Source organism: Chinchilla lanigera, unplaced genomic scaffold (genome assembly GCF_000276665.1).
Source record: "Chinchilla lanigera isolate Chin_1 unplaced genomic scaffold, ChiLan1.0 scaffold00016, whole genome shotgun sequence".
NCBI lineage: Eukaryota > Metazoa > Chordata > Mammalia > Rodentia > Chinchillidae > Chinchilla > Chinchilla lanigera.
This window is the reverse complement of record NW_004955417.1, coordinates 7,906,595-7,924,231: the sequence shown is the minus strand read 5'-3', so window position 1 is coordinate 7,924,231 and position 17,637 is coordinate 7,906,595. Positions and strand designations below refer to the sequence as shown.

General features: G+C 35.5%; 1 protein-coding gene and 1 long non-coding RNA gene across 6 annotated transcripts in view; one reads left to right on the top strand and one right to left on the bottom strand.

Annotated features, from left to right (window-relative positions):
- Nucleotides 1-17,637, bottom strand: part of Lrrc69 (leucine rich repeat containing 69) — a 94,387-nt gene that overhangs the window by 45,536 nt on the left and 31,214 nt on the right. For 2 of the 4 annotated variants that reach the window (XM_005381774.2, XM_005381776.1), the window contains exons 4-5: nucleotides 13,875-14,070; nucleotides 7,713-7,784 (exon numbers count right to left, since the gene is read on the bottom strand). In XM_005381774.2, the coding sequence (XP_005381831.1) occupies nucleotides 7,713-7,784; nucleotides 13,875-14,070 (268 nt within the window). The remainder of the gene's footprint in view (nucleotides 1-7,712; nucleotides 7,785-13,874; nucleotides 14,071-17,637) is intronic. The other 2 variants (XM_005381777.2, XM_005381775.2) reach the window with 2 other exon arrangements.
- Nucleotides 1-17,637, top strand: part of LOC102015109 — a 45,051-nt gene that overhangs the window by 23,656 nt on the left and 3,758 nt on the right. The window lies entirely within an intron of this gene.

The window sequence follows — 17,637 nt, the reverse complement described above, 5'->3', positions numbered from 1 at the left end:
ACTAGGGAGTTGGGGAGGGGGAAAGGAAGGAAGGAAGAGAAAAGAAAAAAACAAGAAAAGAAAAAAATGGAAACAAAGCTTTTGTAAATAGGGAGAGGAAGAGGGACTGAAGGGAGGGAAGGGAATGGGAAAAAAGAAGACCCAAGATATATCATGTATCGGAACAAATTCCTTATGAGGACTGTGATTATTATGTAAATCTAAAATGTACCACTAAACTTAATTAACTAACAAAGAAAGCTACAAATTTGAATGAACATTAATATGATGAATTTGAAATTGAAAAAAAGTAGCAGAAGAAGAAAATGCATTATTTGCCATAATATACTCTTTTTAAGCATATTTGTTGAGTCTACTCTCAGCAAAGCACTTTCTGAAAAGCTGCATATTAATCTGTGTCTACATAAATGTTTCATCTAAACCTCAGTTTCATTTCCAACATATAACCAGCCAATGTAACTAGTGAAATTTACAAAAACAAAATTTATGAACAACTAAAAATAACATAGGAAAGATTGGCCACCCCAAAATTTGTCCAAAATAAAATTCATGGTTAAAGTCACATACAAAAACTCCTCTCCTATTTTTAGGTCAGCTGGTAAATAGATGTTTAATAGGTTTTGTTAACGGCATATATGCACCACCGTCTACAACGAGGATAAGAGAAATAAGGCTAACTCCATTAAGCAACATGTAAACCTCAACCTCCAAGGTACAGGCACTCATTGTATTCACATACCAAAACTCCAGTTTCTACGTGAAGCATTTTTTTTCAGAGTTTAAAGAATTCTATTGCTCATGGAAAGCTCCTTGAGTATCATCTCAGTCAAGAGCACAGTACCCAAAATCCCTGTGACATTAAAAATGTCTTCATTTTGTCTAGCATAACAGGGACAGCCTCTGTCTGTCACTCCTAAACAAAGAATAGACTCCTGAGAGACAGTGTGCTGAGATGGGAGTCCTGAATTTAGAGCTAAATCTCCTCAGTGTAAGACCCCACTTCACAACTGCTCTATAATTCAGGCCAGCGGTTCTCCACGTGAGGTCCTCTCAGCATCACCTGAGAATTTAACAGAAATGCAAACGTTTGAGCCTCCCAGCCTACTGACTCAGAAGCTCTTGGAGTGGGGCCCAGCTTCCTAGGTTTTCACAAGCCATCTAAGAGATTTTATCATGAATTCAAGTTTGAAGGCAAAGGCTTCAAGCAAGTGACTTCTCCTCAGAGGCCTCAGCAGCCTCAGCTCCACGCAGGAATAATGCTATGCAATCTGTCTTCTTCAAACGATTATTCACCGTCATATGGATGTTGAACATGCAAAACTGTTTTTCAGACTCACAAATCACTAGATAACCGCAAGGTATTGATACAGAAAAGATAAATTCTAATGCCATTTTCAATCTAAACAGTGGTTGTAAAAGTTGAAGTGGCTAGCTTTGTTAGCGGAGGATTCTGACAAAGAGTGCTACTGAAATGGGAAGTTTTTTGTTAGGTCTGCAATGTTCTATGTATGTTATTATGTTATAAACTTCACATCAAAGGCAAACTTCATGATGCCCCGATGATGTTCATTAAAATCTTTTCTCACTTTTGTTAGGTCAACTTTTTCTTTCAATGATTACAGTTTGGAAAATAACTTGACTCCTGGGGAAAAGAGAAGCCAGAAAAAGGAGATCTGTGTTGTCTTACATCTGGTAATCTGAGCAAGGAGTTGAGGATAGCAATATGTAATAGAACAACCACTGTTAATTCATATTATTTTGTCTTGAAACCCTGCATCGCTTTGAATGTTCTTGCTTTGATTTGTTTATGTTCATGATACTGGTATGCCGCTACTGTTCTATTTTGTTTGTTTCTCATTTACTACTCTCTTTAAAATAAAAATTTTTTTAAAAAAATTTAATTATTTGAAAGAAACTAAAAAGTTTAGTAATTTATTTTCTTCCTGTTGAAAAGACTGAATCACAACGTTCCACACTAAGTTTTCTTCCCTTGCTTTTAGAATTTAGAATAAGAAAAACATTAGAAATGGTTTTATTTTTTATTCTCTTTAATGGTTTGATCAGTCTTGCATTCTTACATCTGGTAATCTGAGCAACTTTGTTGCAGATAACAATATGCAATATAACAGTCACTGTTAATTCCTATCATTTTGTTGTGAAATCGTGTATTATTTTTATTGATTTTGCTTTGTTTTGTTTCTGTCTACATTGTTGGTATTTTGCTATTGTTCTTTTTTTATTATTTGCTTTAAAATAAAAAAACAATTTGGATTAACAGACTGATAATTCTTTCCTCCCAGAAATCATACTAATCCTCTATTCGAGGCTCTTCTGCAGCAAACAACAACGTTTTCCTTTTTCCCTACCCTCAAAAACTATGAGGACAACTGGTCTCTTCTTTCATATTTTGAGCTGCCTGATGAAATGATTACTTGCAGTTTCTCTATTGCTCCTTTTTCCAAGCTAATTAATGTCATTTTCTTTAATCTTCTAATTTTAAATTTCTGTGTTTATCTTTCTCTTATGATTTCTCAAAGCACACTTCACTTCTAGAGCTTTCCTCTAGCATGAATTCCAAATTTCCAGATGTGTTCATTTGTCTCACAAAAGTTCCATGAGGGTAGAGACTCTTTTAAGCCCAACAGTGGAAGATAGTTGCCCATATTAAATAAATGTTTGCTGAATTGAATTTCTCAGCAAAGAACAGCCTCAAATAAAAAGTTGTATCTATTACGCAGACAGAAGATAGGATACAAAAGTTCAATATTCTACCAAAGTACAATGGATTGAGTAGTAGCTCTCTCAAAAATTCCCATCTACTTAGAACTTCAGAATGTGACTGTTATATTTGTGTCCAGATGTCCCCAAAGCCTCATGCAGTCAGAGCTGGAACTTTTTCAGAGGTGGGTGCATCAAGGCTATGTGACTTATTCCTGGTACAATGCTGGGATTAAGGGCATGTGATTACAATATCAGTCCACTGATCAGTTTGGCACCGCCCTTGTTCCAGTAGCCATGATAGCACATAAAAAGGGGCAGAAAAACATTGTTAAAGTCCCTTATTTCCTTGCTACCTTTTGCCTGCCATGAATAGTTTCTCCTCTGCAAGATGTGTCTGCCACCCTGCCTTGAAGCCAGCCTATTATAAACTGAAATCTCTACAAACTGTGAGTCAAATAATCCTTTTCCCCTTTAATTTGGGTGTCAGGTATTTTGTTTCAGCGATGAGAAAAGTAACTAAGATAGTGACCTTATTTAGAAACAGAGTCTTTATAAATATAATTAGTAAAAATGAAGTCATGTGGATTAGGGTGGACCACACCCACCTACGAAAAGAAAGCAAGCACAATACTGTATGCTCCACTTTGTGGTACTCCACTTTGTGGCAGCTATAGGAAACTAATACACTAAGCATTATTGTTTCCTCTCTTAAGTAAATAACTGGTAAGGGTTCTATATATTGTTTACTGCCCACCCAAGGCACATCGCCCAAAGAAATATGCAAATAAAAATCACTTTAGTTCAAAGCATCTTTTTTCCAAAGGCTTGTGCATTCAAAATTAAGTACAGCAAATAAAAATAAAAATGTAAGCAAAAGTGAGCAATTTTTAAAAAATTAGCACACTCAGTGATTAAAAGTAAAATATTTGAAAAGTATTCATTAAGGAAACTGTTCAATACATGTTCATTAAAAAATAAAATACATACTTTTCATTCAGTATTTTTTCAATTTGATTTTTTAAGTGAGTATATAAAAATGAGGTGATCAAAGAAAATAACGAGTGTTCTGTCTGAGAGGTAAACTTAAAAGGCACCTCGCATTTTGTTCCTTCTATTCTTGTTTATTTTTACATTTTACAAAATGTAGAAAAACACCAGAAAAATGCTATTCTAAAAGGATACATATAGATAAGGAAGCTAAATGGCTAGAAAGAAAACAATATCTCAAACTAAACCTCAGCAATACCTATTCACCCAAGAAGTAAAGATACTTTGCAAACTATTACATATGTGATATGTCTTATATATCAAATAATATAATGTCTTATATATAATATAAATTATATATCAAATAATATAATGTCTTATATACTACAGTGTAAGTGCTCAATAAATATTCACAAGATTACTTACAAGACTTTTTATTGGTATAAATATCAGTAAAAATGTTGGGAGAGGTTTGAAGGAGAGGCACCAGACTTGGGGTAGGAAGGTTAGACCTGGGGTAGGAATAGCTTGCAAATCATATATCAAATAATTTTATCTGAGGAACTGAAAAAATACTCATATTGTGCAATGTTATACCAAATTAAATCGGTCTAGATTTTGCTTTTCATCTACTATTTTTCTACTATAGACAACATCTTTTGAATATTTGGAGAATACCTTTTTAAAAACTCGGTTTGGAAAATTGAATAAAATAAAGCCAACCTAAGTGCAGTATACTATGAAGAACAATGTTTTAACAAAACTTTTCTAAAAATATACAGATGGTGAGGTCCTAGAATACAGAATTTCACTCTCACTCTGTATTTTTTTTTTTTTTTTTGCTGGAAATATCAGGATGCATACTTCACACAATTTTTTATTTTAAAAATTAAAGAAAAAAGACAAAAGAAAGACTTATACACTAGATCTGACTATAGTACCATAAAATTTCCTCTTCCACTGACTATCACAGCCTAGAATAAGTCACTCACCCTGTTTGCCATTTGTCCAGTTAGTTGCAATATTATCAAATCTAAGAAACTAATTTTGCACCAGTGGCCCAAAATAATTTGAAGCGAACTATTATGTTTTTAAAAAGCAAAATCAAAGTCATGGAAAGGTTTTGGATAAGTAATCGTGAATGGTCCCATTTCCATTTTTTTTTTTTTTCAGTAACTCGGGCATCAAACAAGTGACAACAGGGTGCCAAGTATACATTTATGGGGGGAAATCATTAAAAAGACTGGGGTGCCTCCAGCCTCATAATGCTAGCAAATGGGGCTCTTGTTTATGCTTCCTTGTGAGGCCAGGTTGACTGAGCATGTTCAAGTTAAGGTCCCAGATGAAACTTACTAAATAAAGGGAGTTCCAGCAATTACCAGAAACAGGCCTTCCTACCCAAGTCTGGTGCCTCGGCTTTAAACCTCTCCCAGTTTTACTAAACCTCTCCCTTTTACTATACCAGTAAAAGGTCTTGTAAGTAATCTTGTAAATATTTATTGAGCGCTTACACTGTAGTAGGCACTATATCAGACTTTTAGGACTAGAACAGTTCCCAGAAAGATTCTTTGTCTAAAAGTAGTGAGGCACAAAACAAAACAAAAAAAGTAAAATAATTTTGAAAAATTTGAAGCAAAGTATTTTGCAGGTGAGTTCAGACACTACCTCATTCTAGAATTTTTACAAAAGTTTCTGAAATAGGTGCTTATGTCGATCAGCTTTCTCCTCACTGAGACCCTATAATGGTCACCCACAATGTAAAGCAGGAGAGATGTGCTTCGGCTCACAGCTTGGAGGATTAGATCCATGGTTGGCTGGCACCTAGGCAGGAACACAGTGGAAGGGTATGACAGAGAAAAGCTGCTCAATGCATGGCAGCCAGGAAGCAGAGTAAGGGGACAGCACCAGAGAGGAAGAGGCCAGTGATCCTATGGAGAGCCCAAGGTCACATCTCCATGATCCACCCAAACCCACCCAGAACTGTGCTTGACTGATCCCCTGGTGTTTCTCAAGCCAATCGGTTTGACACAATTAAGGTTAATTATCAGAGAGCTAGAAGGTGAAACCGATTCACATCCTACCAAAAGTAAATTATTGGGACCTAAGTAATAGTTTTGTTTTTTCCAAAATTGTCCGTGTAGAACCAACTTGTAAAGGAAACTGTAAATTAACAGCACAATTAGGGTGAATGTTGACTGCAGCTGAACAACATTATCTGCATTTATTCATCTGACAAATACTTTTTTGAAATTCAAGATACGACTGATATAGAAGTTTTAAAAGGAAGGTTTTTTCTTCTCTTTGGAAGCTTACGGTCCAATAACAAGAGATTTGAAAAGAATTACTCCATTGTGTGGTACCATGGGAAAAGTGGTGCTGACTGGCTACCTTGGAAGTCAGGAAGGCATTATAGGGCACAGAGAGCTAAAACCCACAGAATGAATAAAATCATATTGCGTTTATGAGGTCAACATTAACAACATCCAATTCTTACTAAACATTTAAAATTGTAAACTTTGGAAATGGTATAATGAATCCTTTAAAAAATTAAACATGGATTCCTTTATAGTTCAATAATACTACTTCTAAGTATATTGGACCAGAGGACCTAAAAGCAGAAACCAGAACAAATACTTGTGTACCCCTGTTCACGTCAGGATTATTTACAGTATCCAAAAGTAGGAAACAACCCAAGTATCTGTCTTCAGATAAATAGCCAGACAAAAAGTGACAGATGATAGAGATAGAGATAGAGATAGAGATAGAGATAGAGATAGAGACAGAGATAGAGATAGACATAGACATAGACATAGACATAGACATAGACATATTATTCAGGTTAAAAGGAAAGAAATTCTGATACACGTTAAGCACAGATGAACTTTGAAGACATGATGCTAAGAGAAATAACCCAGTCACAAAAGAATAAATGCTGTATGAGCCCCCTTGTATAAAAGGCTAAGAGTAGTCATATTCATTAAGATAGAAATTACAATGGTAGTTCTCAGAGGACAGAAAAACATATCTGATTTTAAAATGTCATTTCTATAATACTTATAGGAACTGAATTAAGTGCTACAAAGGGAATAGGGAATTTGTCTAATAGATACAGTTTCAGATAAAGATGAAAAAGACCTAGAGGTAGATGGTGGTGATGGACAGGGTGAAAATCCGGGTGACACAGACCACATAATTAAAATTATGAAAATGGAAAATTTTACATTATATATACTTTTACCACAATAAAAGCCATTATATATAGTTTCCTAAATCATAGACTTTCAACACATTTTTCATATTTCATTCACCTTTAGTATAAAATACTGTTTAGAGGATGAAAAGGATTGAAATCTCCATTTGGAGCCCATCAATCAGAAAAAAATAATTAATGGATCAACAGCTTTTTTCTTTTAGTGTGCTCTGGAATTAATGGACTTCTAATTATTACCTTGAAGGTTCAAGCATGTTCACTTGGCTACAAAAATGCAACGTGAAAAACTGTAATTTCTTTCCCACAAGTTAGAAGGTGCCAAGATGAAATATTTCTCAGTTATTTGAAGTAAATCAAAGTCAAAATTCACTTTCAAATGGAAAAAACGTACATTTTTCATTGCTTATGGCTGAAAAACAACTAACAAAGTGTCACCTTTGGATTAATTACAAAGAATGAAAATTTATGCCCTGGGAAATAATATTTTCAAGACATCTAAAGTAACCAAAAGCAAAATGTAATAACAAAAAAATTTAATCATAGCTGATATATTACAATATTTATGGTAGAAATCAGAGTTCATTTAGTTCAAACAAGTTCAGCAGGCACCAAACACAAAGAGAAGAATGGGAAAGAACAAGTTTTGAAATTTTAGAACACAGCAAATTTTTTCGTTATTTGTATAATTCAAAGTTCCAATGACCTAAGCTTTTACAGGTTGCCTGTATTTTTCTACTCCCAATAGTATAAACAAAACTATTTCTCAATTATAATAGAAGTTGACTCTACTTACTCCTGGTGGAAATATCTGAATAATATTTCCAGCTATGTCTAGGATTCTTAGCTTTTTAAGATCACAAATTCCCTGTGTTGGAAAACAAAAGAGAGAGAGTTTTTTTAATCTAATGTCTAAATCATGTCTTTTAAGCCTAAACTTGATGGAAGTCACCAACTTTTCAAGTTAACTGACCAAAGATGATTCCTATAGATTGTATTTCCTCTAACCACCCCAGGGAAATAATTTAACATGTTAAAAAAAACTAGTTCTAGGTTCAATCTCACCCCTGACAGTTACTAAGTATAATTGTGGACAAATTTCTAAACTCCCAATACTTTTGATTTCTCCATCCATAAAATGGAAATACTACTAGAAATTCCTATTTCACATGGTTGTTAAATGGATTAAATGACTTTTTAACCTAAAAGTCCTTATTAAAGGGGCTATAGCTGGGCATGGTGGTACATGCCTGTACTCAGGAGGCTGAGGCAGGAGGATGGTTGTGAGTTCCAAGCCAGCCTTGGCTAAAAAGTGAGCTGAAGGCCAACCTGAACTCTATAGCAATACCCTATCTCAAAAAGACAAAAACATAAAAAATAAAAATAAAAGTAAAGCAGCTATGATATTATGAGCCCTTGACAGACTTACCTATTATTAAGTAGGAAGAAACTGAGAAATAATTCTGGAATGCTGTCTCTATTGGTAATTCATTATGTATCTATCTTTTGCTTAGCACTATGTTAAGGCAACTCTTTCTTTATAAAGAAAGTAAAACTGCACCTACCTGCCCTGTTGCATAACCATGGTAACTATGTGGTTGTTATAGTACAACTAGGTTCTAGTGTATCTACTGATAGGCAGATAACTAGGTTTTTTTCTTTTCAACTAGAAATATCAAGATTTTTTTAAATTGAAAAAGAGTTTGATTTACTAAATGATTTAATTTGTAGAGATATTTCAGATATTACCCTCCTTTTCTGCTGGCCAATCTTCTCCCTAGGAAATAGTATGTTTCTAGTCATGCTAACACCTTTCCCTTTGGTCTTACTGCATTTTATCACAGGTTGGATTCTCTGAAAGCAGATTCTGAGATGGAGTTTGGGTACTGGAAGTTTTATAGGGATCACCTCTGTAAAAATCAGGGTCATGAAGTAGGATTGGACCAACAGAAAAGTCAAGGTGGGATACAGACGTAACAGAACCTCATTCAAGTGGGTGAGGAGCTCTAGAGGGGGTATTGCCCACCAAATCTTTTCAGTATCAGGGAGAGAAGACGAAGTCCTTAAAACCCTCCCTTCCTAGGTCACAGATACAGGAAGCTCTAGGAGGAGCATGACTTGGAAAAGAAAGGAGGCCCCTCCAACTAAAGCAGACCCTGAAAGAGCTAATCACTGAAACTGTCTGTTATTCTCATTCCTATAGCTAGGCAGCAGGTCCTTGAAAAGGAATCTGCCATCTACAATGCACGTGGTCCTCTTCTGAAGTCTCATGTGCCTTTCTATTGTCATGATACTCTTCTTACTATTGCGTTAGCCTCAAAGATTTCAGACTCCCAAAATGTTCTCAGTATTCACGAGTCAAAATTAAAGGTTTCCTAACCTGCTCAAAAGCACTTTATAATGCTACTTCTGGAGACAGTAAACTTCTTTTTCATTAATTTGTTGCTGTCATAACTGAAGTCTATTATTGCATTTGTTATTTTGTTGCAGATTTCTAAATCTTTGCATATGCACATTCCCCACAAGTCTTTAATCAAAGATATAAAATTCAGAAATAGATGATGACCCAGCTCCATTATGAGAATAAGTTTCTCAGAGTTAAAAGTATAGTAATATAAGAAAAATAATAGGACATTTAGTATTATAAGGTCAGACAATCTTCCTGGAAGAAGTAAAGTTTAATCTGAGATTCTTTGGTTATAAAAACAGGGATTTCTTTTTATAATCAGAGGAGGTAGTTACTTAAAATAAAGCTATAATAAATCTAGGATGGCAAAAACAGGGTAAGCAAAAAGAACTAAAGAAAAAAGAGGTCAGATGAGGAACATCTTTTATGAATATCCTGTATTAATTACTCCAGATTCTTTCGTTTTGAAGTGAACAGAAACCCAACCCAAACTAATAAATGGCTGAGTTGACTGAGGTAAGAGACAAACAAAATGATGTCATCGTGTATGGCTGGACTAGGTGTTCACTTCTGTCATTATCTTCTGCTTTTGTGAGACTGTCACCAAAGCCAGAGCTCCCAAAGAATGACAACATAGACATTATAATATCTGGGCTTAATTTCTTCTATTTAGCAATCTCAGCACAGAAAGAAGACATTTATTTCTTGTAAATCCAACAAAGTTCCATCTCACCGACACAGTTTAAGTCATTTGAACAAATCACATGCCCAATGCGATGCAATATTCTGATTGGCTAGGTCAACACTGAGCAAGCCTCCCAGGTTAACTGGAGAAGAAAGAATTTCACAAAGATAAATATCACAATACAATTATAATATTAAATGTCTATGGATATATACAATCATAGGCATTGAAAGTTCATGATACAACTAGCTAGCATTTACATTTTTTAAAAGTATATATTTCTTGGAATTCATAAAGTTATATAGTACTGGGAGTGATTTTAACATAGACATTTAAGTTCGACAGATATGGTTTGGGCTCTTTTTCTGTCCTTTCTAGATTGTTCAAGTTACAGCAGCCCCTACTTCTTATTCTAAACTAGGGATAATGAAAGACCTATGTCACAGAGTTGTGACGAACTTGAAGTAGTCTGATTTACAGGATGATGCATTGCTGCTGTTATTGGTTTTCTCTCAAATAAAGGTTTGTTTTAATAAATTTATTTTGTAACTTTAAGATATTTTACTTGTTAATAGGCATTAGAATTTTTAAGAAATTTAAGAATAGCTGGGCGTAGAATAGCAAAAGCAATCCTGGGCAACAAAGGCAAGGCAGGAGGCATCACAATCCCTGTCTTGACATTACACTACAAAGCTACTGTGATAAAATCAGCATGGCATTGGTTAAAAAAAAAGACTTGAAGATCAATGGAACAGATACAAGGTACAGATACAACTACAAACACACTCAGTCACTTTATCTTCGACAAAGGGGCCAAACATGTTCACTGGAAGGAATATAGCCTCTTTCATAAATGGTGCTGGAAAAACTGGCTTTTCACATGCTGAAGACTAAAACTAGACCTACGTCAATCACAGTTCACCAAACTCAAGTCAAAATGTATTAAAGATCTCAATATTAAAACAGAAACTCTAAATTTATTGGAAGAGAAAGTAGGTGAAAATCTTGACAACATTGGGATAGGCAGAGAGTTCATGAACAAAAAACTGAACTGCATGGGAAATACTTCAAAGAATCAACAACTGGGATCTCATCTTATTGAAAAGTTTTTGCACATCTGAAGAAATCACCAAGAGAGTAAAAAGAAAACCCACAAATTGGGAAACAAGTGTAGCCAATTGCCCCTCAGAAAAAGGACTTCTATCTAGAACATATAAAGAATTTTTAAAAATCAGGCCTCCAAAATTCAAAGACCCAATCCAAAGATGGGCATCTGAGATGAAAAAAAAAGTAGCAAATAAATACATGAAAAAAGCAGCAAATAAATACATGAAAAAATGTTCAACATCATTAGTCATTTGAGAAATGCAAATTAACACAACACTGAGATTCCATCTCACACCATAAAGAATGGCCATCATCAAGAAATCAACCAATAACTAATGCTGGAGGGTCTGTGGAGAAAAAGGAACACTTCTCCACTGTTAGTGGGAGTGTGAACTGGTGCAACCACTGTGGAAATCAGTCTGGAGATTCCTCAGTAAACTAGGATTAGAGATCCCTTTCAACCCAGCTATTTTCCTTTTGGGTATTTTTCCAGAAGAACTAAAAACATCATACCACAGCACCCATATATGTGCACCCATGTTTAAAACAGCACAATGGGGGCTGGGGACTTAGCTCAGCAGCAAAGCGCCTGCCTGGCAAGTGCAAGGTTGTGAGTTCGGTTCCCGGTACCGGAGAAAAACCAAAAAAAATTAAAATAAAAAAATAAAACAGCGCAATGTGTAATAGCTAAATCATGGAAACAACCCAAATGCCCATCAGCTGAGGAATGGTTAGTAAAGATGTGGTATTAATAAAGATGTGGAATATTATTCAGCTATAAAGAAAGATAAACTCAAGGCTTTTATAGGTAAATGGATGCAACTAGAGACCATACTCATAGGTGAAATAAATCAGACCCACATGTGTAAACACTGTATTGTCTCCCTAGTGTAAGAACCTGAAAGAGTAAATAAAATCTAAAAGGTATAATAGGTATTGTGAAAGGGAAAGAAACTGCTCAAAAGGAAAGAACTAGGATGAGGGAAGAAAGAAAGAAGGAAAGAAGGGAAAAATATATAAGGAAAAATATACACAAGATAGCTAAAATAATTGTACTACTAAATCCTGTTGCTTTATTGAAAGGAATAATTAATGTTTAATTGTTTGATCAATCTTTCATGCCTATATTTGTTCATCTGAGTAACCAAATTGAAGATTCTAGTATGTAATACAACCATTATTAATTTCCTATCACCTTGTCTGAAATACTGTATTGCTTTTATTATTTTTATTTTGTTTTATTTATATCTGTGTGTCTGTTAACATGTTTCAGTTCCTTTATCTTTAAAATAAAAAAAAATTTAGAAAAAAAAAAAAAGAATAGCTGGGCATGGTGGCACAGGTCTATAATCCCAGCACTTGGGAGGCTGAGGCAGGAGAATTACCTCAAGTTCAGGGCCAGCCTGGGCTACTTAGTGAGCTCAAGGCCAGCTTGAACTACATAATGAAACTGTCTCAAAAAGCCAAAAAGAAACAAAGAAAAACTTAAGAATATATATATTTTTTTTATCTTTTTGAGACAGGGTCTTGCTATCCAGTTCAGGCTGGCTTGAGCTCACTTTGTAGCCCAGGCTGGTCTCAGACTCACAACAATTGTTCTGTCTCAGCCTCCGGAGTGCTAGGATTACAGGCATGAGCCACCATGCCCAGTTTAAGAATAAAATATTTTAAATATATGCTGCCAACCACTTTAACATATATTCATGGATCATATATACAGGATTTTTAAAGGAAACATCTTCATAAGAAAAAATAAAACTGTAAATACTCTACATTTGTATGTGGACTTTACTAATCTGCTCTTATTTTCCCTCAGTTTACTGTCTATCATGTGTTCCCTACCAACTAACTCTACCTTGCCTAAGGAAGAAAGGTAAATCCACTGACCTGTTCTTAGTGGGGAAAAACTCTCAAACCGGAAATCTGAGGAAAGTGTGATAACAGTTTGCCTGGGTCTAGGCACACTAAGTTTCCGTGGAGACTGGCTCCCTAAACCCACAATGCTTGTGGCAGCAGTGAGTTCTTACTATCCGAGTCCTGAACAGCTGAAGAGAAGGGGTACTGGCCCATGACAGGACCACCTGACAGTAACTGCAGCCCTCTAGAAATTCAAGGAGCCAAGACACCCTGCCAGAGAAGGCGCTGTGGGGATACTATCTGGTACTAACACTTGCCCTTTCACTTCCTGCTAGCGTCTCTCACTGGCCAAATCCAAAGACCGCCAGAAGAGAAAGGAGCTCACTGATATCTGTACAGGAGAGTCCCCAGGCCCGGGGCAGGTTAGAGGAAGACTAAGAGCAAGAGCGCACACAGAGGAACAACGGAAGCACGTATTCCAACATGTATTCCAAAATCAAAGGAAATCTCTATTTTGCCCTGTACAGAGAGTTGCTCAATTAAACATACAGTACTTAAATTTAAATCTCAGACAATGAATAATTTTGAGTATAAGTACATCCCACACAACATCTCAGATATATTAAAAAATTATTCATTGCTTATCTGAAATTCAAATTAAAGGAAGCACCATGCATTTTGATTTATTAAATATGATATCTCTTGGAATAACCCAAACTGGAGCCCTTCTGTTTCAGAGGGATTTGGGAATTCAATCTATCTACTCTGAGTGAAAGTTAAGTAAGGGCTTGTGTACCAGCATCCCAAAGCTGATCCAAACCACTTGCCATCATATTAAGATAAGTTCCCCGCCAACAAACAAGCAAACAAACAAATAAAATGAGGCTCTCAATTTTGCTTACCTCTGGCAAAACTTCAATGTTGTTCCTGGCCAAAAGTAACTTCTGGAGCTTCTTTAAGAGTTTAATCTCTTCAGGTATGCAAATGAGCTGATTGTAGTTAAAATGAAGTTCAGAAAGATCTTCAAGGAAAAAAAGTTCTCTAGGAATGCTGGTTAGCTGGTTACAATTTACATTCAAACATGTAAGACTTTTTAATCTAAAAACAGTAAACAAAATGTAGGAATGAAACTCACAAGAATAAGAAAGTCCATTGTATAATCATGACCTCAGAAGCGGGGCGTCAGCTCATGGGACTCTTTGTTTACAACTACCATGAAGCATCTGAGCATAAAATGTCTCTGCTGAAATTTAATTTTTTAAGATATTTCACAATTAGATAGCTATGTTTTAATATGTGATACAATCAATATCTAGGTTTAAGGAAAAGGAAATTGTATTTTCATTCTTTATACATATACGTTGGCCACGTCAAAGAGGAAGCTGAAAGGGAAAAGGAGAAAAATAAATATATATACCTTTTAAGAACAAAATAAGTTTTTATTTATAGTCTTATAGTAAAGGAAGAAGCTTTACCTTGCAAGACAACTCTTCAGCAGTAGGGACAACATATTTTTTATTTTCATGGAATGGAATCAAACACAGCTGGAGATTACAGAGTACACACTAGAAATCAGCAAATGCCAGGAACAGAATTTTAAAAAGACAAAGGTTTGAGGGCTAAACACATAAAACCTTCCACTGGGACCTGCTGACCACAGTCAAAACTAAGGCTGGTTCACACCATGGAGGTAGATTCAGGATAGAAGAAAAGAACATGGGGCAAAAACAGGGCAGGGGTCACAGTGTCACAGTGGGGTGCAGGGTTACTGTCAGGTAAATCACTCTTTGTATTTATGCTACAGAATCAGCTGGCTCTATTTCTTAGAAATAAATACACATGAAAAGAAAGGAAGCTATACATGCAGTAATAACAAGATGTGAATTGTGCTTAGTTGGTCTGAAAGATACAAAGAAGAATCAGCCACCAATTTTGTTCTTTTGGATATCATAATTTAGAAGGAGATATTAGATTGAGCCAAAAAGTGAAGATAGAAAATGCTACAAGATAGAGAAAAAGAATAAGGAAATTTGAATTTATAACATTTGGTGCACCTGAGGCACATTACATGTTTTTTGGAAGATCTGACATTTTGAACTTGGTCCTGAATAACGCAACTTGTAAAAGAGGGAATACTAAACTAAGAAAATATGAGCAAAGGAGCAAAAGGTAATTGACAGTATAAGCTGCAGCTGTGTGCATGTGCAATGTGTTTAACGATCAGCATAGCCCTGAAGTTCAGCTATTTCCTTTATTTTATAAATGAAGCAAACAAAGAGTCAGCGGTAACAAATAACTTCCCCAAATTCCCTTTCCAGTGGGTAACAGTGTCAAGATTCAAATACAGATGTGTGTGCCTGCAAAACTAAGAGTGCAGACGTATACCTACCTCAAGGTTGAATGCTGAGATTGAGTAATAACCGAATGAGGGAGTTAAACTTCCGGCAGTTGACACTGAGACTAGGTTAGGGGAGTGATGGGTGCTAATAAAAAGAGTGTGAGGAAGGACTGCACACACAGTAGTGGAAGCCATGCGAGCAGATGAAATTAACACAAAGACAAAGGGGTGGGGCAACGGAGTCTCGAGACAGGAATACCCAACAGTTAAAAGTTAAACAAAGAGAGAAGTCATGAGCAGAGAAACAGAAGAACCAGATAAAGAATCTCTAAAGGTGAAGGAGAGTATTTCAAAATGAGAGATGGTCAAGGGTTTAAATGTAAAAGAGATATCATTCAAATTAACATAGAAAACACTAGAACTCAAAGCAGAGGGACATCCTACAAAGTCAATATTCTAAAACTGTATTGTGTCTCTGTTTTGTAGCCACAAACTGAAAACTAAATATTTAAGAAATTCATAGTGACATAATTCTTTTACACTTTTTAAAATAGATCAAGGACATAAGAGAACTTTATATTGAAACACTACTATGAAGAGGGAAAGTAAATCATATAAATCATCACTGAGAAAACATAAAGGGGCTCCAAACAAAGTGAGGGACATAGCTTATTCATATAAAAAAGAAAAAATATTGTTACTATGTCATCATTATTTTTCCTAATACAGATCTAAAGATTCAATAAGAGATCCAATAAAAATCTCAACCATTTCTTTTCGTTCTGGGTGTTTTGTTTTGTTTTTGCAGTACCAGAGAGGTTGAACTCACACCTCTTCACTGATATCCCCAGTCCTTTTTTACTTTTTATTTTGAGCAGGGTCTTGCTAAGTCACTAAGCAGAGTACTAGGATTACATGTGTGCACCACTACACATGGCTATGCAATAGGGTTTTTTCTTTTTTGTAGGAAAATTGATAAATCAATTTTTAAATTTGTATATAAATTCAAAAGACCCAGAATAGCCAAAACTATCACTTAAAGGAAAAGAGTTAAAAAAAAAAAAAAAAGAAACCCGCTTTCGAATATTACAATATAACCACAATAATCAAGAGGGTCTGGCATTGGAAAAATGATAGTGCTATGGTTTGAATGTCTGTGCTTCCCCAAAATTCACATTACAGCCTAATCACAATATGATATCATAAGGAGACAGCTGTGATTAGAGCTCGAGGGGGGAGGCTCCATAAATGGAATTAGTGCCTTTATAGAAAGGCCGAAGGATGTTGCCTTGCCCCTTCCACTAGTGAGGATACAGCAAGGAGGAGCCATTTTTTGGACCAGGAAATGGGACCTTACCAGATACCAAATCTGCCAACACCCTGATTTTGACATCTCAGCCTTCAGAACTGTGAAAATAAATTTCCTTTTTGTATAAGCTACTCAGTTTACAGTATGCTGCTATAGTAGCTCAAATAGACTAAGATAAGCAGAAAACAAACCAATGGAACAGAAGAGTCCCAATAACCTCTAAACAATCAACTGATTTTTTTTTTCTTTTTTTTTTTTTTTTTGTATGGGGGATCAAATTCAGGCCTTGGGCTTGCCAGGCAGGTGCAGTGTTGCTGAGCAATCTCCCTGGCTTAATTAACTGATTTTTGACAAAGGTATCAAGACAATTTAAATGAGAAAAGATAAGCCCGAGGTGGTGGTACAAGCCTTTATTCCCTTTATTCCTAGCACTCTGGGAAGGCTGAAGCAGGAGAACTGCTGCGCATTTCAAGCCAGCCTGGGCAACATAGTGAGTTCAAAGGTAGCCTGGAATACATAGAGAGATCCTGTATCCAAGAAAAAGTCTTTCAACAAATGGTGCTAGGCCGGGGATATAGCTCAGTGGCACAAGTGCCTGCCTGGTAAACACAAGGTCCTGAGTTTGATTCCTGGTACAAAAAAAAAAATGGTGCTAAAACAATTGGATAAATATATGGAAGAAACATGAACCTTGATCTTTGCCTCACACCACGTACAAACATTAATTCAAGACAAATCACAGATTCACACAAAGACTAGAACCTTGTCTTATAAAAGGAAATATCAGACAGGTACTATCTTGATAACTTTGGGGAAGGCAAAGATTTCTATTAAAGGCCACAAAAAGCACTAATTATTTTAGAATGTATTTATAATTAAGCTATCATCAAAGTTAAAACTCTTGCTCATAAAAGTCACCATTCTGAAAGTTGAAAATAAGCCACACAAGAAGAAAATATATGTTTCAAAGTTCTTGTATCCAAAATAAAGAAAATTTACAACTTAATTATAATAATAC